The sequence below is a fragment of the Syngnathus leptorhynchus genome, chromosome 1 (assembly GCF_054491065.1).
Source record: "Syngnathus leptorhynchus isolate UIUO chromosome 1, UIUO_Slep, whole genome shotgun sequence".
NCBI classification, from domain to species: Eukaryota; Metazoa; Chordata; class Actinopteri; order Syngnathiformes; family Syngnathidae; genus Syngnathus; species Syngnathus leptorhynchus.
In genome coordinates, this window is record NC_141195.1 from 2376001 (window position 1) to 2402115 (window position 26115).

Below are 26115 nucleotides of genomic sequence, written 5' to 3' on the forward strand. Positions count from 1 at the left end.
ATTCCAAATTATTATGCAAAACATACTTTTTGAATTGCAGTCATTATAATTTCCCAGTCATCAATTATTAGAGTACAATTTAAATGTTTTTGAACAAACCACCCAATGATAACGGTATATTTTTACAACATAAAACACTCAAAACGCAGTATGTTCCAATTATACACGACAATTTCCAAACACTTTTTTTTTTTTTAAGAAAGAACAAAAAACGGTAATTTGCGAAATTATGAGCATTTGTAGATTTGTACGTTACAAACTGAAAGGTAACGGAAATCCAACATGATTCAAATCAAAACTTAATTATAGGTGAAGTTACATTTGAACATAGGACTCCCTTGTTCAAAAGGAGCTTCTGAACTCTGCCGTGCATTGAATTTGTCACTCTACAACATGCGTGGCACCTGATACAATAGTGTTTCGTCTCTGCTAGCGGCACTTGTCTTTGTCCTTGTCTGTTATTTATCCTTTATTAAAATGTTGGCACTTGTATTCTTGCACTCGTATGCGCTGGCTGCTGTGACAAGTAAATTTCCCCGCTGTGAGATGAATAAATTTCTATCACCATCATCATCACCGAAGATTCTCAAAAGAGTTGATGTGAGGAGGATTTTTTTGGGGGGGCACACCATGTGTTTGTCTTTTTTTTTAATGCCCATAGCAGCCAGAGATGCATGAAAATTATCTTACTGCGGAATGCATGGTTCTTCTTTTTGAATAGCCGTGCTCTTTGAGGAACTCCATATACATTATGGATGCCCTTTTTACACTGTCAGGGATCCTAAAGTGGCTGACAATCTCTCTCCCGAAGATTCCAACATAAAACATCACTCCACCACCTCCTTGTTGGCGCCGTAGCCTTGGTGTTGCAAGTCAATCAACCATCCACAACTCTGTGCATCTGGACCATCCAGAGTTACATGGCATTCATCAGTGAACAAAACTGTTTTCATGTATTATTCGGCTCACTGGAGCCGTTCCTGCTTGTGTGCAATGATAGGGGAGGTCGAAAGGATGACTTACGCACAGCTGCAAACCTCTGAAGGACCCTGCATCTTGTTGCTCGGGGTACGTTGGCGTCACCAGCAGCTTCAAAAAAGTGTCTGCTACTACGACAGGACATTTTTGCAGCTGCCCTTTTAATCCGATTCCCTGTTAGAAAGAGCCCTTGATTTTCCCTTAGCAGCACGCACACGCGACTGCTCTGAATCAGCTACATACTTGGTTGTGCAATGATCACGTTGAAGTCTCTTGGCAAATTTGATTGTTGTCATGCTTGTTGTGATGCCTTGACCCAAACACTAAAAATTGTGTTGCTTTTCAGCAGCCATCGGGTCCTTTTTTTTGGCCATTTTGGTTTACATTGGTAGGCTGCTTAATAATGTGGGACAATCTTCTTAACTCATTCACTGCCAATCCAACTGTCAATGGCACTGAATGAGTTAAGTAGTTTCCCCTTTAATTGGACTTACCTGCCAAACTAATTAACAGCGGTGTCTGCAATTGGTTTCAGTGATATAAAGAGCCCTGACACACATCACCATCTAGGAGTTTAACTGACAAAACATTTTCTACCTTACCACTCCTACACACTTTATGCATAATAATTTGGAATGCAGTGTAAACTTGCTGATCAGCCCCAAAAATATCTAAGAAAGACTGCAATTCACACACCTTGGTGCACCACAGACTTTTTTTCCATGGAAAAACATAAGTTTACTCACCGCCTGTAAGCCAGGAGGGAAGCTGTAAATGATGCAGATACACCCGTAGCCTTCATGACCTGGGAGCTGCAGGGCGGGATCCCGCTCGACAATCATGGTGCCATTGGCAGGCTGGTTACCGATCAGCTGGCCATAAACCAGACGACACACAGGACAGGCCCTCTTCACCTTGAAAGCTTGATCCAGGCAGCAGCGGCAGAAGGAGTGGCCACACTTTTCCAGGGTAGTGTTGTCTACAATGTCCCCCATGCAGATGGAGCAAAGGGTGTTGTCATCCGCCTCGCCATGGGGCAATGCTCCACAGTCTTTACGTTGGGCAGCCTCATGGAGCACGGAAAAGGCCTCTTCTTCTGCAGCCTTGCGGAATTTCTGCTGCTGCCTCTGAGAGCGACGGGACTGGGTTGGCAGTTGAAGCAGGTTCCCCTCCCCATTAGGCTCCAGGACCCCCACACAGGGCAGCAGGGCCCTTTTCCTCCTGGGGACACCCTCCTGCTTGCTCATCTCCTTGCGGGCAGAGCGGCACAGATCAATGAAGGCTTTGCGAGTCTCGCTGGAAACGGGAGCGTCTGCCACACCGGCGCGCCTGGCACCAGACACTGGCTGCAGCCTCACCGCACAGCAGCCCCCCCTCTCACCTCGCCGGACGATGCCAGCGGTCATGCCCTGCTTGTGCTGGAAGTCAAGAAGCCAGGGCCTGCCAGCGGCGGCCAGGTAGTCCCACACAGCCTGTGACACCAGCACCTCATCACTTCCCTGGCCAGCACGCACGCTCATCTCTTCAGATGAAACTGCACACAAAGTGGGTCCACAAATAGATATGTTGTCCAGTACACGTTGCATTCTCGCGCCAGGGCTTCACATGTCACATTTGTGCGTGGCACCACGTTAAGAAACAACTAACACGCAACACGAACTGCGATCAGCTGATCACGAATGGCAGCTGTAAACAATACATGACTCACTGGCTTAACAACGCACTCGCGTACACACAAACATAAGCTGGCGTTACCTTGTGAGCCCATAAATCCTCTCAATGGCAACGGAGGCTTCCAGGGGGCGAGAAAAGGCGAGCAAGACGCGACGATTGTGCGGAGAAGTCAATGTTATCGCAGCTGCTCGGTGGTCCGACATTCTTCGACGGAAGACTTAGCGATTTCGCAACATCAGTTCAGCCGTCAATTTTCCTAGTGATATCCAACAATACTTTTAAGTTAAGCACCTTGTCTTGTACTCGCTGGCTGAGCTCAGCTGTCATTTGTTTGTTTTGATCCTTAACCGAGGGGCGAGCCTTGCTAGCCAGTGAAGCTAACGCCTGACAACGTTAGAGGGCGGGGGCTGGTGGTGCGCTTTAAAAGCGCGTTGTCTTGTATTGCCACGAGTTGGCGACCAAAATTGAACCCTAATGCTTCTCAAAAACGGAACCGTCACTTCTGCTGATAACGTCCTTGGACTTTTTTTGATGCGACACAGCGCCATAGACATGTAATTTTGAACATTTAAAACTTCACTGTTAGAAACAAAAAAGAAAATCCTGCAGCCAAGCCTGGAACACACAAAAAAAAAAGAAAAAAGTACCCCGGAAGTTCGTCAGTGTTGATGTGATTGGCTGGAGGGGCGGCTGGCTTTCCGTGACGATGCTGACCGCCAAATTATGGCACACTTTCTAAGTTTAAATTTAAGACAAACATCTACTAAATATGACGCTTTCTGCTTTTATAAATAACTGACAAATTACCGATGAAACCATGTTTGGATATTTTGTTGTGAGCATGCACTTGCCACGTTCACGCTTGGATTTACGCACGCACACACAGATGTAAACACGCACACGCGCGCACACACGCACGCGTCTGTAAACACGCGCGCGCACAGATTCACACATCATCGGTGCGTCAACTTCAAGTCCTCTCTGTACGTGGAAATGCTCCTCGCGGGTAAAGACCCAAAAAAAATTTCGCCCAAAAACCTAGTCGCTGTCATGACACATACACGGCTGTTGGTTAGTTGGAGATCTGTAAACCTCTGTAAACATTTTCAAATGATCACTTCACTGGTGAGCTATTTTTATGGTCCTTGTGGGCTTCCTAGTGCCAGTGGGCACTGGGCACCATTTTGGTGACCATTGTGCTTGACCAGCAGTCATCAACCTGGTGCCTGTTTAATGTTTGGTGTTATCAAAAACAAGGCACACATTCTGGTCTCAATTCAACCCAACGTGGTTGTAACTTTTATTTCTGTCTCCTGGTACACTTACGCAGTACTGCTAGTCTAACCTTGTAACCGGAAGTGTCCACTCTTAAAACGTTCCCCTTCCCTCAACAGTTACCCGTTGGCGAACAATAGATCATATTATTACAGTGCCAGTCAACATATTTATTTTTATATTATGCCTGCCCTTCCCATTAATCAGTATAAAAAAAAGTAGCAATCAGTTTCAAAACGGTTGGTGCCCCCTGCACTTGACCATAGTCTTGCTTCCAGAAACAAAACATGTTTTAAGTCTCTGGAAGAATGGACCAAATTTGAATATGCAGGGCAAAAAGGTGTGCAGAAGTGCACCTTTTCTGACTTAAGCAAACAGGAGAATATGCCTCTTATTGGGTTGGTACGTGGCATGAAATCCCATCATCATCATCGATGATGATTGTTCATTTATCAATGATAGCACAAATGGTTGTTTTCATCTTCATAAATCTCTTTAGAATGGCACCAAATTACATTTCCAGCGTAATCACCTTGTCCAATGCAGATTTGTGATTAATCACTCAGTATGACTTTTGTCCACAGTTTACTTTTCTTCAGCCTACTGTTTAGCCTTGTTTTTCAAATCTCAAGATTCAAGAAGAATTTATTCGCCATGTTTGAGCGTGCAAAACAAGGAATTTGACTTCGTTACATCACAGTCTCTGTTCAATATTTAGGTGACTAACAACACTCAGGACATGTGAAAATGACAAATGACAATATTCTCAGCCATCCCCTGATCTTAAACTCCCATGAGGGCAAGGAAAAACTCAAATCTCCGACTAGGGGAAGTGACAAACCTTGAGAAGAGACCACAGATGGGAGGGTCCCTCTTCCAGGATGACCAGGCTGCAATGGATGCAGAGAAGACACGTAGTGCAAACAGTGTAGACAATCCAAAAAAGTGTGGAGAGCAGGATGTTATTGCACAGCAATGACTCAATCTGTTTAGTGTTTTAATGTGTTTAGGTGTCGAGTGTGTCATTTGGCTTTTCTGTATGTAAATTACATTTTCTTTCTGTGACTATGGTGTCAACTCATTTATTTTGCTGTGCCTTTCCTAATTTAAAGACATGTTGCTTGAAGTTTTCTATCTCGACGCTTGGAGGCCTTCCTTATTCCAACTAGGAACCCTTTTACATCATCCCCATTTTGTTAGTACTGCATTTGGTCTGGATTTCATCCACTTCTGACTGGGAACAACTAACATGCTACATTCTGTGATGGTTTACCTTCTTGAAAAAGTGTTATAATTCTCTTCTATGTTTCAAATGACATTTCATGTTGGATCCATGATTTACCGTAATTTCCGGACGATAAGTCGTTCCGGAGTATAAGTCGTACCAGCCATAAAATGCACAATAAAGTGAAAATAAACATATATAAGTCGCATCGGAGTATAAGTCGCACTTTTGTGGCAAATTTATTTGTTAAAATCCAACACAAAGAACAGACATGAACCAGCAACAAAAGGCTAAACAATACACAATTGATTTGCTAACATGACCTATGCACATACGAAGAGCTGAGAACAGGCCTGACGTAACATTCTGAGTTATTCAAATAACTATTACATAAGTAACACGTTTACCAAACCATCTGTGTCACTCCAATCCATTAAATCCATCGATCATCCTTTATGTAATCAATGCCGCGTATGCGCCGCATATGCGCCGTGCCGCTGACATTGGACTTGTTGTAAGTCGCATTTCTAATTATTCCACAGACCCATATACACTGCTCAAAAAAATTAAAATGGTTTTTTTTCAGGGTATGGCATGAATTCAATTACACTTTTCTGATAAGGTTTTGGTCAGGCACGTGGCAGAGGGGGTTGTTCATCACCTTCAGCTGCATTGGTGTTGATGGAATTCACAACAGGTACACTAGAGGGGCAACAACGAGATGGTCCCCAAAACAGGACTGGTTTTGCAGGTGCAGGCCATTTCAACCTCCTTCCTCTTGATCTTTAACTGTTTTTCCACAAGTGTTGGCTTTAGCAAGAGTCATTATCACGACTGTAAGCATCAAGCGATTTCTTAACGCTCCTGAAGTTGCGCAGATTGTCCAACTCCTCCAGGATGACACATCCATGCGTGCTGTTCCAAGAAGATTTAATGTGTCTCCCAGTACAATCTCCAGAGCATGGAGGAGATTCCAGGAGACAGGCAGTTACTCTAGGAGAGCTGCACAGGGCCGTAGACGGTCCTCATCCCATCAGCAGGACCGATATCCGCTGCTTTGTGCAAGGAACAGGTTGAGCACTGCCCGAGCCCTACAGAATGACCTTCAGCAGGCTACTGGTGTGAATGTTTTAGCCCTAACAGTCAGAAACAGACTTCACGAGGGCGGCCTCAGGGCACGACATCCTGTAGTGTGCCCTATGCTCACTACTCAGCACCGTGGAGCTCGATTGGCATTTGCCATAGAACACCAGAATTGGCAATCCGCCAATGGCGCCCTGTGCTTTTCACAGATGAGAGCAGGTTCACCCTGAGCACCTGTGATAGACGTGAAAGGGTCTGGAGAAGCCAAGGAGAGCGCTATGCTGCCTGCAACATCATTCAGCATGACCGGTTCGGTTGTGGGTCAGTGATGGTCTGGGGAGGCATTTCCATGGAGGGACGAACAGACCTTTACAGGCTAGAGAACGGCAGTCTGACTTCCATTAGGTATCGGGATGAAATCCTTGCACCCATGGTCAGACCCTACACTGGTGCAGTAGGTCCTGGGTTCCTCCTGATCCACGACATTCCCGGCCTCATGTGGCAAGAGTATGCAGACAGTATCTGGAGGATGAAGGAATTGACACAATTGAATGGCCCTCACAATCACCTAATCTAAACCCGATAGAACACCGTTGGGACATAATGTTTCGGTCCATCAGAGTGCAGTAGCTCACTGATGCCCTTAGACAGATCTGGGAGGACATCCCACAAGACACCATCCGTCGTCTCATTAGGAGCATGCCGCGACGTTGTCAAGCATGCATACAAGCATGTGGGGGCTACACAAGATATTGAAAAGAGTTTTGAATTGCAGACATTGAATTTAGGCAAAATGGACGAGCCTGCCACATCATTTTTTCACTTAGATTTTTGAGGTGTCTATATACTGAGCCCTCTGTAGGCTGAAGACTTTTATTTCCATCTAAAGCATTCTTTTGTTTCTGAGACATTAAAGTGTCCATATCAGTATAGATATCCAACTTTTTTTTTCACCATTGAAATCTGATGTGTTTTCAAAGTGTTCCTTTAATTTTTTGAGCAGTGTATAAAGTATATTTCAAATAACTATCATATTAAACCAATATTATCAAACCATCTGTGTCACTCCTAATCATTAAATCCATCAATCAAATTCCTCGTTTTTTGTCAACAACGCCGCGCGTGCGCTGCAGTGATCTAGTATATCACTATATTGTAGCGTAAACAAAGTACCAGGAGAGACGTGGGTTTGGTAAAAGGCTCTTTATTTAACACAAGAGTTCAACGAGCTACACAAAATAAAAAATATAAAATAACTATAACATAAATACGTTTTTCAAACCTTGTGTTACTCCAAATCATTAAATCCTTCAAACGTGGGGCCCTTCGTCATCTTCGTGATCCCGTGATGGAATCGTTTTCCTTTATGTAAACAACCGCCGCCCCGCACCTCGGCTGACGTCACTTGCAGTTCAAATGACAGCAATCCCTTGCTACATCGCGGTTTGTTTATTGTGATTTCACCACATCGCAGATTTTTGAATTTTGAAAATTTCTGAAAAAATTCACGTATAAGTCGCTCCTGAGTATAAGTCGCCCCCCCCAACCCAAACTATGAGGAAAAAAAACGTGATTTATAGTCCGAAAATTACGGTATGTTAATCTATTGGGTGCAACTGTCATAACTCATCCCAGGTCATTTATTATTTCAGTTTGCGTCTCTGTGTACTCGCCTCTCCTCTCCAGTGTCTACCCATCATCAGTGTGATCACCCTCACCTGCCTCTCATTACCTGTCTTGTATTTAAATTCTGTCTGCCTTTCACCCCCCTTTCGGACTATTTCTCATCTTTCTATTCATGTCTCTGTCTTTCTGTTCTGTGTCTGTTAGCCAGCTCTGTCGGTCGGTCCCGTTGTTGTTTTGTTCGGAAGTCATGTTAGTTTGTCCTGGCTCCATTGATCTGATCCATCCAACTGATTAAAGGTATGAGGATGCGTATTTAACTGCTGACTAATTAGATTGTCTGTTTTTTTGTTTTTTCATATAGAATCAAATATTACAAGCGAATTCCACATCTCCCCCTTGTATTGGATCAAAAACTTTGTGACTTACTCCATTTGTGTGTGTTTTCGTGTACATGTTTCAAAGCCAAAGATGGCATTGTGAATAAAAATGGTTTTGTGTAACATCTGTGATTTCCCTCTACGAGTATTACGGAATTCTTGCTAGATGTTGTATACATGGTTTTATATTGGTACAGAGGCCACTTGATATGGTTCCAATCAAAAGTTCCACTTTGTGTATGTGATTTATTTCTACTTAAGTCCCTCATGGAGAATTTTAAAAATATCTCCCACACTATAGTTGTTTCCAGGCGCTCGGTGGCGCACTCGGTGGCGCACTGGGTAGCACGTCCGCCTCACAGTTAGGAGGGTGTGAGTTCGATTCCACCTCCAACCCTAGGTGTGAGTGCGAGTGCAGATGGTTGTTCGTCCAGCCTGCGATTGGCTGGCAACCAGTTCAGTGTGCCCCCCGCCTGCTGCCAGATGACGCTCCTGAGTATAAGGCACCCCCCACCCAAACTATGAAAAAAACTGACTTATAGTCCGAAAATTACGGTATTATACAATGATATATTCATGGATAGTTAATTTAAAAAAGACAGTTTTTACAGAAATGTATAGTTTTGTTTCAGCTTGAAATAGTGACGGAGTGACTATGACAGACTATGGCTAGCCACTGCCAAATGACAAATGAGTGGTTATTTACAATGCAACCACTTTTCAGAATTTCTTCTTGATGTGTTTGTAAATATGCTGAAAAAGGCACTTGTATAGTTTAGTGTGATGTGTTCTTTTCTCCACAAACGAGGTATTTACAATGCATTTTTTTCTAACAGAGTTTTTTACTGTAATGCATTTTATTTTGGAGTCAGCCTGTCCAAAATGCTGCTGCTCGCCTCCTAAGTGGAGGGTGCGCATAACTCCTACTCTGGTGTCTTTTGACTGGCTCCCTGTACATCTTTTTTAAGTTCTTTTTAAGGCTCTGTTATTTGTTTTCAAATCTTTAAATGGTCTCGTTCCTCTCTGAGCTATATCCATACACAACTGCTCAGTGCCTTAGGTCAGGGGACCTGACACTATATAAAGGTACATTTTTGTTATGTTGTTGTGTAAAATATGTTGTTGAATTGCCTGATTTTTGTATTGTATTGAACATTTTGTCAAAAAAACCAAACATCAAGCATGTGACAGATCTTTGCGGTGAAGAAGAATAGATAGCAACAACAGACCCAAAAGGTCTTGCTGCCTTATTCATTCAAAACCTCTATCCCTCCATTCATCTTCTGTACCACTTGTCCCCACGGGGGTTGCGGGCGTGCTGGAGCCTATCCCAGCAGTCATGGATCAGTAGACGGGGGACATCCTGAACTGGTTGCCAGCCAATCGCAAGGCACACAAAAACGAACAACCATCCACTCGCACTCACACAGAGGGGCAATTTGGAGTGATCAATCAGCCTACCATGCATGTTTTTTTGGACTGTGGGAGGAAACCAGAGTTCCCAGACAAAACCCACAAAAGGCACGGGGAGAACATGCAAACTCCACACAGGGAGGTGGAATCGAACCTGAACCCTCCGAACTGTGAAACTGACGTGCTAATCAGTGCACCACTGAGTCACCCTCATTCAATACCTCATTCAGAAAACAATTTATTATGTATTGTTGGATGTGTACTAGAACTAGCTTGTTCTGAAACATTTTTTTTTACATTTTGAAATCAGTAAAGCTGAGAAGCCTGACAAACTTGCCAAAAGAAGTTTACCAGTCCAAGCCATGATATAGGAGGATTGTTGGGCATGAGGCCAGCAACCCAACCCCATAAAAACCTGAACCACTACAGAAACAGTAAGAATAAATCTAAACAGTAAGAATAAATCTAAGGAATCAGACTGACACAAACCAGAAATGGCCCTCAGTTCCTGATTTCTCCTCTAATTGTCTAAACAAACAATAACAATTGGAACCCGGAATGTAAGAATACTGTCAGGTCTAAATACCATCAGACATTAATTATACTGAAAACAAAGAGGAGAAGACAACCGGTATTGTTTTTGCTCACGAGGAGAATTACGTAGAAGGCCCAGTGACAGTCCTCCAACAAATTTTGAGCTCCTCTTCCGCTATCTCCTCTTTTTATTTTGGGTTGCCCTGGTTACAAAAGGTGTTGCTACTCTAAAGGGAGGGGAGATTATGGCAGTAGCAACGTTGATTAGCTAACTAACAATGTTGTGTGGTGCGAGGCCGCATGGCCTTGGCCGATTCAAGACCCCAGCAATGAGGAGTCTGTCCTTAGTTGGTTGGCAGCCTCGTTCTCGGCTACGATCTCCAAACGTGCTGGGTGCCCTGTCCCTGTAAAACAATGCTCTAGACTTTCTTGCTACGTTTCACACAATAATAATAATGAGTAAATAATCAGATACCTCTCGTGCAAACACTCCAACAAATGTTAAGTAAATGTGAGATAACTTGCACGAAGTCCACTTAAACAAACATTGAGTAAAGATGGGATAACTTATGTGCAACTGCTTCAAGGTGTATGTCTTTTCTGAAACACTTTATATCAAAGAAACAAAATCCCCGTCAACAACTATTTATGAATAAAAACTACAAAGTTTATTAAAAGAAAGAACTTCTCTTGAACTAAACAGAGAACAAAGGTGTTCTCATAACTAGTAAGGGCCTCTCACAGACGCATACCAAAAGATAAGAAAGGAAGGGAATTAAAGAACTCCTTTAGCCAGACAGAGATCTTTGTTTAAGCAAGGATATGAGGCCTCCGGTCAGCCCGACAGTGTATCTACAAATAATTCTTCCAACACTATCAAACTGGAAAATTAGCCCAACTTTGTAGATAATTCACAATACCAGTTGGCAGTCCTAGGGAACAATGAGCTTAGATGGGCAGGAAGTGGGGAAATAAGGGCAGAAGGACAAACGCTGCTTTTCTCTGGAAATGAGGATCAGCATATACATAGGATTGATAAGATAGAAATCCTGTCAATGAAAGAATAGCAAGACTACAATCCAAGCAGAAGGTTTTCTGAAAAGTGTCCCACCTCTCGGAACACCGAGCATAGGCAGGGAAAGAGTCACTCGGTGGGAAGAAAGACTTGACAATCTTCCACCAGAAACTACAATGGAGCTTAAGGCAAGCGAGGCACTGCCCACAGGAGCAGACACCAACTATGCAACGTGGAAATGCCTAAATAGACTAAGATCTGGTGTTGGACGTGCGAAATTCACTCTCGCCAAATGGGGACATCTGGATGATCAGAACGCTGAGTGTGACTGTGGCACTGAACCACAGACCATGCAACACCTCCTCATATGCCCCCTGCTGGAACATCCCTGCACAGCACCGGACTTAACAGAGTTAAGAGACAGAAATGTGTTCAGCTGTGGCTGAACCACATCTAGCCAAGCCTTGTAACTAACTGCCTTGTAGCCACGATAAGAAGAATCCAAGCAGATAAAAGTCACAATTGTGCAAATCAATGCACCAACTGACTGAAGATTCAGATGAAGATGGTAAAGACAAATTCTATGGAAATTTACAAGAAACTGTACATGAAATATCAAGATCTACTCTTCCTCATTGTTGACATGAATACTCTAATTAACAAAGATAGAAGAGGTAGAGTTCGCAATTCGCCCATTTGGCTCGGCAGCAAGAATCAATTATAATGGTGAGCAAGTGATTCAGTTTTATGGTGCAAATGCACTCACAATTGGAAAGACCTTTTTCAAGCACCAAGAAATACACAAAAAGACCTGGCGATCTCCAGATGGAAGAACTCCAACTCGACTCCATGTGCATTTCCAACAAATGGCAGTCATCACTGCAACATGTCAAAGCCTGCAGAGACAGACATTTACACTGATTTACACCTGGTCTGTGTAAAACTAAAATTGAAACTGAAAAATAGCCGAAGAAGCAACCGTCAAGAATATCAGCTTGAAAAGCTGAAGAACCCCAAGGCTTCCACAGAATTCAAGATCACATTACAAGAAGATTTGAACTGCTTCGACAGAGTGAAGACATTGAAGTACCGTATTTTCTGGACTATAAGGCACACCTAAAAACCTATAATTTTCTCAAAAGCCGACACTGCGCCTTATAGTCCGGTGCACCTTATATATGGATCAATTGATGAATTTGTTGATCCATGCTGGATCAAAGCACTGTGTACACAGTGCTTTGCCAAAATGTTTCAGTATGTTTTAGTGCGACTAGTAAATTATAAGGTCACATCGCTTCCCAGCATTACGGCAACCGTGGTCAGGGGACGTCACTGAATAGCTTTTGTACCCGGGAGGCTATTTCATTTCAAAATAGGCTGCTCCATTCATGTTTCGAGTAAATTTACGGATCGATATGGAAAGGAAACATAGGTAAGCAGTACCAATGTGTTAGATCAAACTTTAGTCAGTTCTGATCATTTTATAGGAGATAGTCTGAGAAACGCGATTGTTTACAGAGGGCTCATTGGTTATTGGCTAGTGGATGCATACCGCAACCGTAGTCAACCTCAGTTTGTTGCAGTATAGCTTTTATTTTATGCGACTTATAATCCGGTGTGCCTTATATATGGACAGAGTTTTAAAATGGGACATTCACTGAAGGTGCGCTTTATAATCCGGTGCGCTTTATAGTCCGGAAAACAAGGTAATCTGGCAAACCTTTAGTGAAGCAATAAAAGAGTCTGCTGAAGAGACAATTGGCAAGAGAAGAGCACAATTCAAAGAAAGGTGGAACACTGAAGAAACCATTGGCAACCTGGGTGTTGATCAACCAAAGGAAAGCTGTGAGAGCTGAAAGTGACCAAGCCATTAATATAGACAAACTGACAAATACTAAGCAATGGATAAACATGTAAAAAGAAACTGCAAGAAAGACAAGAAGCAGTGATTTGAGCTTAATGGTCACGAAGCACAGGAAGCAGCAAACAAGAATGATATAGGGACACTTGATAAAATTGTGAAATAGCTATCTGGCTCCAAGAACTCCAACACAAACAGTGCCCTGATCAAGAACAATCAGCTGAAAGACCAACATTTAAAGAAAAGCAAAATGCCAGATGGATTGAACATTTCTCAGAAACATTGAATTAGCAAGACCCACACAAGCCTTGAAACGTGGGGCTTGGTCTGTTTCTTTAATCTGCACCAGGATTCGTTTGCGTGTATTCACATCTGTACAAAAGGGCCGGACTGGCGTTACAATCAAACTCTGGTCCATTTCAAGTGGAGCACACAGTCAGGTCTTACACCCTTAGATTTCAAAATAAAATCCCACTAAACACACTCTAAACAAGGCTTAATTATTCATTCATCATTCATTTTCTGAACCGCTTTGTCCCCACGGGGGTCGCGGGCGTGCTGGAGCCTATCCCAGCCGTCATCAGGCAGTAGGCGGGGGACACCCTGAACCGGTTGCCAGCCAATCGCAGGGCACACAGAGACGAACAACCATCCGCACTCGCACTCATACCTAGGGACAATTTAGAGTCTTCAATCGGCCTACCAAGCATGTTTTTGGGATGTGGGAGGAAACCGGAGCACCCGGAGAAAACCCACGCGGGCTCGGGGAGAACATGCAAACTCCACACAGGGAGGGCCGGAGGTGGAATCGAACCCGCACCCTCCTAACTGTGAGGCGGACGTGCTACCCACTGCGCCACCGAGCCGCCTTAATTATGCAGGAGAAAATTGATTTGGCAACCCCCGCCACAAACAGTCGCACGGCTCAAGCGTCTTTAAAATGCAACGTGTTTATGGAGTCGATGTCGCGTGACGAGGATCCCCACTCGGCCTTTCTTGTCAAAGGGCAACAATGAGGTTTCGTCCTATGAGATCATTCAGAAATTTTAGAAGTTGTAGGGCTCTCAATGGCGTTGAAACACGAATTAGTTCTCTAGAAGGGTTAATAGATGTGCTAAATGTGGGGGAGACCATGAGTATGGGGAGTGTGGTGAGGGAGTGAGTCTAAAATGCTGCAATTGTGGTGGGAAGCACAGCGCAGCGTACTGGGGATGTGAAGTAATGAGAAGGGAGGCCGAGATTCAGAGTGTAAAGGTGAAGGACAAAGTATCCTATGCTGAGGCAGCCAGACGGGTGGGGGGAACGGAGAGGAATGGTGGAGGGAAGGTCGGCTCAGGGAATGCTGGGAGCTAGAGGCAGGAAACAAGTAGGGAAAAGGAGTCCAGGGCACAGGGAGAGAAGAAGGAGCTGGTTATATTCATTGCAGGGGTAATTAATGCTACGGCTGAGGTTAAGTCCAAGACTGAGAGGATACAAATATCACAAAGGCTGCTATCTAACATCTAGGTTTGGTAGGATTAAAGTGGGAGGAGATAAGGGAGGGGCTGAATGGACAGCCAAACCAGGAAGCAGGTAGTGTAGGATGATTCTACTGATTATGTTACTCTTGCATTGGAATGCTAGGAGTTTGTTGGCAAATGGCCAAGATTTTAAGAAATTTATTGACAGAAGGAGTGTGAAGCCAGATATTATATGTGTACAGGACACATGGTTAAGACCTAACCTGGATTTTGTTTTGAGTGACAATGTTGTCTTCAGGAGGGATAGAGACCACGGTAATGAAGGGGTGTGTACAACATTTGTAAGGAAGGGAGTGCCATATAGGGTAGTGAGCCTAGGGACAGAGCAGGAGTATGGTGGTGGAAGTTTGGGCGGGCAGGAGGAAAGTAGGGATAATAAACTATTATAATCCAAGTAAGCAGCTGAAGTTGAATGAGTTGGAGAAGGTAGAGGGACAGGATGGTGATAGTGTTATACGGTGTGGGGATTTTAATGCTCATAATACATTATGGAGAGGGGAAAAACAGATAATAATGGGCAGGTAATTGAAGAGATGTTGAATGGTAGAAACTTAGTGTGCGTTAATGATGGTAGAAAGACTAGGATAGATGTAAGAACTGGAAAGGAGTCCGTATTAGATCTTACTATTGTGTCTGGTAGACTGGCGCCGAGGTGTGAATGGGAGGTATATGAAAGAGGGACCATAGGGAGTGATCACTATCCAATTCTGTGTAAAATGGATGTCGGTGTGGCGTTGAATGTAGAGCAGACCTGGGCATTGTACGGCCCGCGGGCCACATACGGCCCTTTGGTTGACTTTGACTGGCCCGTGTAAGGTTCATTGGAAATTACAAAATAAACATATTTTCTTATTTTACTTGATGCATGGACTGAAGCTGCGTTGCTTTTATTTTGAAGTTGTTTTTTATTCCAGTACATGATGACCCAATACGTGTATCAAGGCGTGCGAGACGTGCGCATGATTGGATCATTGTCGCTAGCAAGTCACAAGACTTAAGCCCTCAGAAATGCCCGCTGCTAAAAAAAGGTAGATGCCGAATGCAGGGTTTTCAACAAAAACTGGACTGCTAAGTATTTATTTACTGAAGTCGGAGGTAAAGCCATGTGTTTAGTTTGCGGGGAGCAGATTGCCGTGTTTAAAGACTACAATTTGAGTCGGCATTACGAGACGAAACACGTGGAGAAATATAACGTGACTGATGTTGAGAGGGCGCGGACATCGGAAGCTGTGCTTCGCATCTCCACCTCAGACATGCAACCTCACTTCGATGCACTCGTTAAAGCACAGCAGAGACTAGATTTCTCTCACTGAACAAGAAAAAAGAATTAAAAAATGTAAGAAGGTAGAAGTTTTAAAGCATGTTTTTATGGTTGAGTTGTGCATGATTTTAATTGTAGTGTGGTTATTTTTATTTGCATGTTTAGTGTGTTTTTATTATGTTGTTTTAGTGATTTAATTATTTAATTACATGCTTTTCTTCAGAGATATTGATTACCTAATATATTATAATATAATAATCATGGGCGATTTTAACGTCCACATGAATTTACCGTCAGAGCCACTTACTTCGGCGTTTCAGACTCTAATTGATACATTTGGTTTTACGCAAGCCGTACAGGTAGCAACGCATAAGAATGGTAATACCTTAGATTTGGTATTATCCCGAGGACTGGCAAACTCTAATATAACAGTACTGCCATACACTACTGTTTTGTCTGATCACTACTTAATAAAATTTGAAATTTTAGTTCTTAGTCAAAGACAAGAGAGCAATCAGAATTACAGCAGCCGTAATATTAACTCCATGACTGCGACTGCGCTATCTGGGCTACTGCGACCAGCAACTGCCGTATTGCCCTCATATACCGGCTCTATTGATAATCTTACAAATGAATTCAATGCTACATTGTTAAATGTCATTGACTCTGTGGCGCCACTACGTCTAAAAACTCGCCGTAGACTGCCTACTCCGTGGTTCACAGATGAAACACGTTCGCTTAAACAATTAAGTAGAAAGCATGACCGCAAATGGTGTTTAACCAAACTTGAGGTTTTCCATCAGGCATGGCGCGACAGCCTACTGAAATATAAAGATGCGCTTATCTTAGCAAAAACTCGTTATTTTTCGCAGGTCATTAATCTCAATAAGAACAATCCTAAATACCTATTTGATACGGTGGCAAAGCTAACACTACGCCAGCCAACCCCCGATAGCTCCTTTCACTCGGCTGACGAGTTCATGAAATTTTTTGCTCGAAAGATTGAATCCATTAGGGATGAGATCAAGATGACCATTCCGATCACTCAGTCGGGACCGCCGATTACCGGCGGCGATGATCATACAATAACCCTTTCAAATTTTAAAAGCGTGTCCCTCGAAAGGCTTACACAATTAGTTAGTGCGGCTGAACAAACAACATGTTTACTTGACCCGCTTCCAACCACGCTACTTAAAGAATTATTTCAAATCTTAGGACCGTCCGTTCTAAATATAATTAATCTGTCTATCTCCTCTGGGATAGTGCCTACAGCCTTTAAAACCGCTATCATTAAACCGCTACTTAAGCGACCAAATCTTGACCCGGACTGTCTCAGTAACTATAGGCCAGTTTCAAATCTCCCATTCATTGCAAAACTGCTTGAAAAAGTAGTAGCGCAGCAGCTTATTGATTACATGGTCGCTAATAATCGATATGAATCTTTTCAGTCTGGGTTTAGAGCTAATCATTCCACTGAGACAGCACTTGCTAAAGTGACTAATGATCTCCTCTTAGCTATGGATTCAAATACTTCATCGGTATTGTTACTACTCGATCTTAGTGCTGCCTTTGACACTGTTGACTTCAATATTTTATTAGAGCGTCTTAAAGGTTGTGTTGGTATTTCGGGGTCAGCACTAGACTGGTTTCATTCGTATCTATCAGACAGGACGCACCGAGTGGTCCGTGGCAATGCGTTCTCTGAGCTCTATAAAGTTACGTGTGGTGTCCCACAGGGATCGGTACTAGGACCAATTCTATTTAATATTTATATGACTCCGCTTGGGAACATAATACGTAAATATAATATTAGTTTTCAATGTTATGCGGATGACACCCAATTATATATGCCATTATCAATGACAGATCCGCAGGACTGTTGTAATCTTGAGGCATGCCTTGCAGAGATCAAGCAATGGATGTCTCTCAACTTCCTTCGTCTGAACCCAGATAAAACTGAGATGTTGATAATTGGTCCAGCTCGTTATCAACATTTATTTAAGGAAACCGCTATAACTCTAGATAGCCGTACTATCACTTAGAGTGATACTGTAACTAATCTCGGGGTAATATTTGACCAAACTCTCTCCTTTCAAAAGCATATTAAAAATATAACCAGAATAGCATTTTTTCACCTTCGTAATATTGCTAAGATTCGCCCAATCCTCTCGACCGGTGATGCCGAAATTATTATACATGCATTTATCACGTCGCGCCTGGACTACTGTAATGCATTATTCTCTGGTCTTCCCAAGTCCAGCATCAAAAGTCTACAGGTAGTACAAAATGCTGCTGCAAGGCTGCTCTCACGGGCAAGAAAATTTGATCACATTACCCCAATATTAGCCAATTTACATTGGCTCCCGGTCCATTTAAGATGTGACTTCAAGGTTCTTCTATTAACCTATAAATCATTGCATGGCTTAGCGCCTTCATATCTCGTCGACTTAGTTGTTCCTTATGTTCTGTCTCGTAACCTTCGTTCGCAAAACGCTAGTCTTTTAGTGACACAGAGGGCCAAGAAAATGTCTGCAGGGGCTAGAGCATTTTCCATTCGGGCTCCAGAGCTCTGGAATGCCCTGCCAATGGATATTAGAACTGCTACCTCAGTAGAAACATTTAAGACACGTTTAAAGACGTATTTCTATGATATGGCCTTTAATTAACCTCTCCCCGACCCCACTCCCCCCACCCCTCCCCGGCTGGGGAGGTGGTTAGGTGACACCCAAGCTGACGATGGCTATCTAGATTCTCGTGGACCAATTCAGCATGAGGGAACTGCAGCGGAATACCCTACTGGAGGACACTGCCAGGACAATCGAAGGCACCTCCGACAGCTCTTGGCTTTGGCCTGGACATCCACTTTTTGATTTCCATATTATGTATTTTATGTGCCCTCTTTGCATCCATTGCAGCCTGGTGATCCTGAAAGGGGGATCCTTCCATCTGTGGTCCCTTCTCAAGGTTTCTCATTTTTCCCCTGGTAGGGGTTTTTGAGTTTTTCCTTGCCCTTTTGGGAGCCTAAGATCAGGGGATGCTTTGAGAATTATTGTCAATTGATTGTCTATGTGAAGCCCTTTGAGACTGCTTGTGATTTAGGGCTATAAAAATACACTTGACTTGACCTGATTGCCTGCATCTAAGTTTATTGGATAAATCTCACAGATAGTAAAAAACGTTCACATTTTGTTTACCATTGTTTTGGGAAAATTTGATTGAATAAATGACCTTTTTTGCAAGGAAAACTAACTTTTTCATTACTTAATTATGATATATACTCTTACCAGCTTGTCAAAAATAATGTTATTTACTGCTTTTTAGAAAGAAATGCAATTAATAATATGAAGAATTGAGTTCAGCCTTTTGGGGTAATGAGTGATGCATTTCTCAGTGCAGGGCGAGAACCTAGTGATGTGGAGGAATATGAATTAGAGGTGCGGCAGTTTATTCTTCTGGCGTCGGAGACTACAATACCCAAAAGTACAGGCAGGAGTAAGAGGAAAGCAGTTCCATGGTGGGATGATAAGTGTGGACAGGTAGTTAAGAACAGAAATAGAGCTTTAGGAGTATTGAAGAGGACTCATAATTGCCAACATCTGATTGAGTATAAGAGGACGCAGGCAGTGGTCAGGAGGACTATCAGAGAAACAAAAAGGGCGTATTGGAGGGAGTACTGTAGTTCTGTCGGGAGCACAACTACAAGGGGTGAAGTATGGGGGATGATCAGGAAAATGGGAGGTAATAGGAGGGAGTGGTGTTATCCAATCCTCTTGGATGGGGGCCAGATAGCTATAACAAATGTGGAAAAGGCAGAAATGATGGTGAATACTCTGAGTAAAGTACATAGTCCCAATAACCTGGCAGAGGAAGAGAGAAGGAGCAGAGAGGAAACTAAAGGCGTGTATGCAGGGGCTATTCAGAGGAAAGGTTTATTCACTGATTCACTGGTATGCTTGGAGGATGAAATTAGGACAGCTCAGGTAAGGAAAGAGACGGTTGCGGCAGTGTTTTTAGATGTACAGAAAGCGTATGATATGCTGTGGGTGGATGGTCTTTTGATAAAGTTGCACTTACTGGGGTAGGTGGAAGTATGTTTAATTGGGTAATGGAGTTTTTAAGTAACAGAAGTATTCAGGTTAAGATAGGCCTAGAAATCTCCAGGAGGTGCTTTGTTGAAAATAGGACCCCACAAGGAAGTGTGATAAGTCCATTATTGTTTAATGTAATGATTAATGATGTTTTTACAGACCTGCACCCAGGATTGGGCAAGTCATTGTTTGCAGATGATGGGAGTTTGTGGAAGAGGGGAAAGAATATGAAACATATTGTGAAGAAAGTGCAGGTAGAAAACTGGGGAAGAAAATGGGGTTTTAGATTCTCCGTAGAAAAGACTAAATGTATGTTTTTTACTAGAAAGAAGGTTGAGGAGAGTATGCAGGTGCAGCTATATGGAAAGAGCCTGGAGAAAGTAAAGTGTTTTAAGTTTCTGGGAGTATTTTTTGATGTAAGGATCACATGGAGGGACCATATTACATACGTGATCGATAAATCTAAGAAAGTTTTAAATGTAATGAGATGTCTGGCTGGAACAGAGTGGGGAGCAAGTAAGTCATCTTTGAGGCAGATATATGTATCCTTGATAAGATCCAGAATGGAGTATGGAAGCGTGGTTTATGGGTCTGCTTCAAAGTCCCAGTTAGCTAGACTTGATGTAGTTCAAGCGGCAGCATTGAGGGTGTGCACAGGGGCTGTGGGGTCTTCTCCAGTGTGGTCATTGCAAGTGGAGGTAAAAGAAATGCCACTCAGTTTAAGAAGGAAGCAGCTTCAGGCAAATTACTGGGTTAGCCTGATGTGCCAAGGGGATGACTATCCAGTTAAGTCGGCAATTCAGGCGAGCTGGGAGAGAGGGGCAGGGAGAGGGAAAAGCTTTGGGTGGACTGGGGAGACAGTGGCGCAAGAAGTGGCTGTTTATGGCATGAATATCTGCCCAGTGGTATTGTGGCCAGTGGCTCCTCTGTGGCAGCTGAGGGCCCCAGAGGTTGATCTAAAGCTGCTTGAAGTCAAGTTAAGGGACAAAGAGGCAAATCTGGTGCATGAGTTTCAATGTAGGGTGGTGGAGAACTACACTGACCATATACTATTCTTTACGGATGGTTCAAAGGACCAGGAAACTGGGGCTACAGGGGCAGCATTTTACATAAGTAAATTAAATGTAAAGTCATGTAGGAGAACATCAGACAATCTAAGTGTGTTTATTGTGGAATTGGCTGCTATCCTGATGGCAGTGCAATGGGCGGAGCAACTTGTAAAGTGTAATTTCTTGGTGTAGTGACTCTGTGTCTGCAGTTAAAAGTATTGGGAGGGGCAGTTCTCAGAGCCGACGGGACCTTATTCAGGAAATTCTTTTGGCTGTTAGGGATGTGGCAGCGAGGGGGGTTAAGGTATCACTGATGTGGGTTCCGGCACATGTGGGTATCCTGGCGAATGAGAGGAATGACAAACTGGCAAAAGAGGCAGTGAAAAAAAGAGCGTGTGGAGACCAACATCGCGCTGTCTGAGGGTAAAAGTATTGTGTGGAGGGAAGTGATGCTGCAGTGGCAACAGCAGTGGGAGCAGGAGAGCAAAGGGAGGCACCTGTTCTCAGTGTGTAGTAGAGTGGCTGAGTCAGTTCATGACTGTGGGAGAGGAGGGTGGAAAAGGAAGGATGAAGTCACTATTGCCAGACTGAGGATAGGACATACTTTTCTTAACAGCACTCCACCTTCTGGGGAAACATCAGGATGGGCTGTATCTGAGTGTCAGGAGGAGGAGACGGTGTGACATGCTCTGCTTTCTTGTAGGAAATATCACGGGCAAAGGGTTGAGATGGTGGAGAAGCTGCAGACAGAAGGGCTTGAGGAAATATCTGTGAAAAACATTCTGGAAGTAGGGTCAAGTGGGAGGGGAAAGCACTGGTTCTTTGAGTTTTTAAAAAGTACAGGTCTGGTGAAGAGAATTTAGTGTGATGATGTAAAGAACCAGTAGGGGCAGCAATGCAACTATTAGGATGCAAGCTGCTGTTAAAGCCCAACGAAGAAGAAGAAGAATATCAAAACTACGCCATATTTGGAAGGGCTTTTTGCCAACCGGTTAGCGATTTATGTCTCGCTAATCTTGTTGCTCGGCTCCACAAGTAGACATATATCGCTTTTTGTCGATATCCCTTGTATTGCAAACATAGAGAAAATGTAAGTGTTGTGTTTACTTTTGAAGGAACATAAGAGTTTGATCTTAAAGTAGTTCATTAGACATCCTGTGCATGAGAGTATGAAACTGTAAAGTACTGAGTGTGTGACGGTGGGAACAAAACAAGATATGTGGTGCAAGGACGTCTGAGTTCCAGAACAAAAGATAACCCAGGAGCAGCAAGGAGGACAAGATACCCACAGGGCCAGCTGGTAGATAACAACTGGTGACCCTGGAAGGAAAACTACAACCAGGAGGAGCGAGTAAGTGATTCTGCAGGAGAAGAAAGACCAATAAGAGCAAGCTAAAGTTAACTGCAGTTTACACATAGCCAATAGAATAATGCCAGAATGCCTTTGTTGATGTGCCATTTGCATATTGTGTAGTATAACTAATGGCTGGGCAACTCGGATGTAGAGTACGTCTGCTGGTGGCAACAGAGGCGTACAGAGGTGTATTGAGAGGGACCCGAGACCCAGGTGATGTATTAGATTTGTGTGTTAGGAATAAATCCACTGTGTGTTAAAATGCACGTATCAGAAATGCTGATACCTTTCTATTGCAGAACGAGCGCGCATATTGTTGGATGAGTGGCAGTTGGGTAAGGTCACAAATTGGAGTCAGATTAGTAACTTGAGTTTATGTTAAATTAGAAATAAATTCCAACACTTTGTAGGCGGCATTGCTCACGGCAATCAGTCTTTGTGTACATTGTGGGTCAAGTAGATAATAGTGCTAGCACATGATTAGCCGCATTTGTGTATTCTTAATGAACACGTGCATTTCGGGACAAAAAGAAAAAGCACAAAATGGTCCATGTATAAATCAACAAATTGAACTGCGCATTTGGAATTGGTGTATCACTGTATTCCCTCCCAAGAAAAATATCTCAAAGTTTTGTTTCGTCGTCGATTTGTTTTAATTGTAGTGCCTTCACCTTAGCTATAAAGCTAACGTCATTCAATAAAATTTAAAGAATCGTGCTCACAAGCGGAAGCGTTAAGTGTCAGGATTGGCTCGTCACGTTAAACAACAATGTTTGACAGTAAAACGATGGTTTATTTCGCCGTGACTGGCAACTGTCTTGTTAGCATTATTCTGCTGAGAATCACGCGAGAATACGTTCTAATGATACACACACACACACACACACACACACACACACACACACACACACACACACACACACACACACACACACACACACACACACACACACACACACACACACATTAACCAGTTGCTGAGGTGACCACCAAACATGTCCAATGTCACCCCCACCCTACTTGTTCTCAATAAATATGCTCTTGTAAGAGACTAACGGCAGACCTTTTCGAACATTGCTGTACCTACAGTAACGAACTAATTCTCCACTTGCAAGTGCTTAAAGGGCATACTGTCTCTCGTATGGTTCTTGCAAAATAAGTTAGAGTGGGAAAATCTCTAACATTTTGGTGCCGTGACCCGGATCCCAAACATACCCGTTGCTGACCGACTGAGGACGACGTGCTGCTTTCTGTCGACGGGCCAGCGTCCATTAGCCGGACCTGGTTAAGAAAGTCCTGGGGAGTAAATTCTCCGCTGGGCCAGCATCCTAGGTCTGCCTTCGTCTGACAGCGGGGGATTGACGGGATCCGACAGTGCAACGAACCAGGGGACAAGTAAGTTAAAGTCCTAAAATTGTGTGATTGTGTTGTTGTGAAACGCGTAAGAGTGGAAAGTGCACAAAATATAGCTTGAGTTAAGTCAAGTCAAGTTTATTTGTATAGCCCTAAATCACAAGCAGTCTCAAAGGGCTTCACATAGACAATCAATTCACAATTATTCTCAAAGCATACCCTGATCTTGGGCTCCCCAAAAGGCAAGGAAAAACTCAAAAAAACCCTACCAGGGGAAAAATGAGAAACCTTGAGAAGGGACCACAGATGGAAGATCCCCCTTTCAGAATCACCAGGCTGCAATGGATGCAAAGAGGGCACATAAAATACATGAAATGAAAATCAAAAAGTGGATGTCCAGGCCAAAGCGAAGAGCTGCCGGAGGTGCCCTCGATTGTTCATGTCCCAGTGGAAGGAACAGGCTAAGAAAAGCAGAGCTTCTTTTTCGTTCATCGAAGAAGTGCGTAGATTCTTCTTTGTCTGTTTTTCCAAGCTATGGGATCTGGCTTGAGTTAGAGTCCCAGTGGAAGGAACGTGCTAATAAACACAGAGCTTCTTTTTTGTGATTCAAAGAAGTGTAGATTTTTCTTTGTCTGTTTTTCCGAGCCAAAGAACAGCTTGGGTCCAAGACCCAGTGGAAGGAACGGGTTAGAAAAAACAGAGCTTCTTTTTCTTAATTGGAGAAGGGCGTAGATTCTTTTTTGTCTGTTTTTCCAAGCTGTTTGGAAGGGTTTTACACCCATCCTGGGTAGGCCTGAAAGTAAAAAAGCGCTAGTTTGTGTCATTGAGAGTGTGACTGGTAGAATAACTTGACTAAGAGGCAATTTTGTTGAACGGTCAATTTAAACCTGCATTGAGGATCCTCAAAGAAAACCAAGCTCTCTAGCTCTTGAAGGAGATGAGAAGTACATGGCGAGTAGATTTCTTAATTGTATGCGATACATGCCAAAGTGGAAGAAAAAGTATGGAGTAGAAGGAAAGTTGAAATGTGGAAAATAGTGGTTGACGTTTTGGACACAATAAAACCATTGTGCAAACAGTAGACTGCAGGAATGGTTTTATGACCTCAGTGTTGCTGCAGAGTCATGGCAGTAAACTAAGACCAATTGCATTTTATTTAAAAAAATTGGATCCAGTGGCTCAATCCTTACCAGACTGTGTCCAAGCAGTATGCGTAGCAGCGCTTGCAGTGACACTATCCGCAGATGTGGTCCTTTTCCACAAAATTGACCTGCTGGTTCCACATGCTGTAGATGTGTTGCTACTGCAAAGCAAAATTAACTTTTTGTCACCCGCCAGACACCTATCCTAGACTGCTACACTTCTGTCACAACCTCATAATGTGATAAAGAGGTGCACAGTCCTAAACCCAGCAACATTGGTCCCGTTGCCAGGGGATGGAACCCCGCATAACTGTTTGGATGCTACAGAACATCTACAGCTACCCAGACAAGATTTAAGTGACACACCACTTGACAAAGGGGAAAAGTGGTTTGTGGATGGATCATGTTCAAAGTATCCTAAAGGGAACAATCAAAGTGGTTATGTAATTGTGAAATTGCCAAACCAGATTATTGAAGGAGAAAAGCTTCCATACAACAGGTCAGCGCAGGCTGCTGAGCTAATTGCACTAACAAGAGCTTGTCAATTAGTGGAAGATAAGGAAGTCACTGTATACACAGACATTCAGGATGCATTTTCTCCTCTGTTCTATTTTGCAAAACAATGGGAGCGCAGGGGGATGACAACATCAACCGGTAAGCCGGTTACCCATGCCTCCTTGTTAAAAGACTTGTTGCAGCCCATCCATTTACCTGCTAAACTAGCTGTGTGTAAATGTGCTGCTCACACCACAGGCACAAATGAAGCCTCAAATGGAAACGGATTAGCAGACAAAATTGCTAAAGAAGCAGCAGCAGGGAAACATAGCCATGAAGTTTTTTGATAGATTCAGAGGACACGCAACTCATAGATAAAACTATACTGACAGACATGCAGGGCAATGCTCCAATGGTGGAAAAACGCATGTGGACGACAAAAGGTGCAATAGTGGATACAGATAATATCCACCACATCAATGACAAACCTGTTTTACCAAAATCACTTTTTAAGGCAGCAGCAATTGCGACACATGGGCCTTGCCATGTCGACAGGAGGGATGAGGTCCATCATACATCAACAATTCACTACCTTTGGTTTAGATGCTTACTTAAAAAAATAGAAAGCATGTCCTGTTTGTGTGAAACATAATCCACAAGGAAACATGAGACCTAAGAGAGGCTCATTTTCGAAACCGTCTTACCCATTTCAAATCACGCACATGGATTTTATTGAACTCACACAAAGTGGACCTCACAAATACTGCCTAGTGATGATTGATGCATTTTACA

The 26115-nt window shown here is 43.3% G+C and overlaps 2 protein-coding genes across 11 annotated transcripts in view; one reads left to right on the forward strand and one right to left on the reverse strand.

The window, feature by feature from the left end:
• Positions 1-3325, reverse strand: part of dtx3 (deltex E3 ubiquitin ligase 3) — a 30022-nt gene extending 26697 nt beyond the window's left edge. For 9 of the 10 annotated variants that reach the window (XR_015068391.1, XR_015068420.1, XR_015068412.1 and 6 more), the window contains exons 1-2: positions 2734-3325; positions 1725-2512 (exon numbers count right to left, since the gene is read on the reverse strand). Coding sequence is in view for 3 of the 10 variants with exons in the window: in XM_085933044.1 (XP_085789170.1) it covers positions 1725-2512; positions 2734-2746 (801 nt within the window). In the remaining 7 variants the exon portion in view is untranslated. The remainder of the gene's footprint in view (positions 1-1724; positions 2513-2733) is intronic. The other variant, XM_085932604.1, reaches the window with a different exon arrangement.
• Positions 3326-16051: 12726 nt separating this feature from the next.
• On the forward strand, positions 16052-18620 carry LOC147061423 (uncharacterized). Its single transcript, XM_085919136.1, is given in 1 exon segment — positions 16052-18620. A coding segment is annotated over 1 exon segment (2457 nt). The 3' UTR covers positions 18509-18620.
• The last annotated feature ends 7495 nt before the right edge of the window (positions 18621-26115 follow it).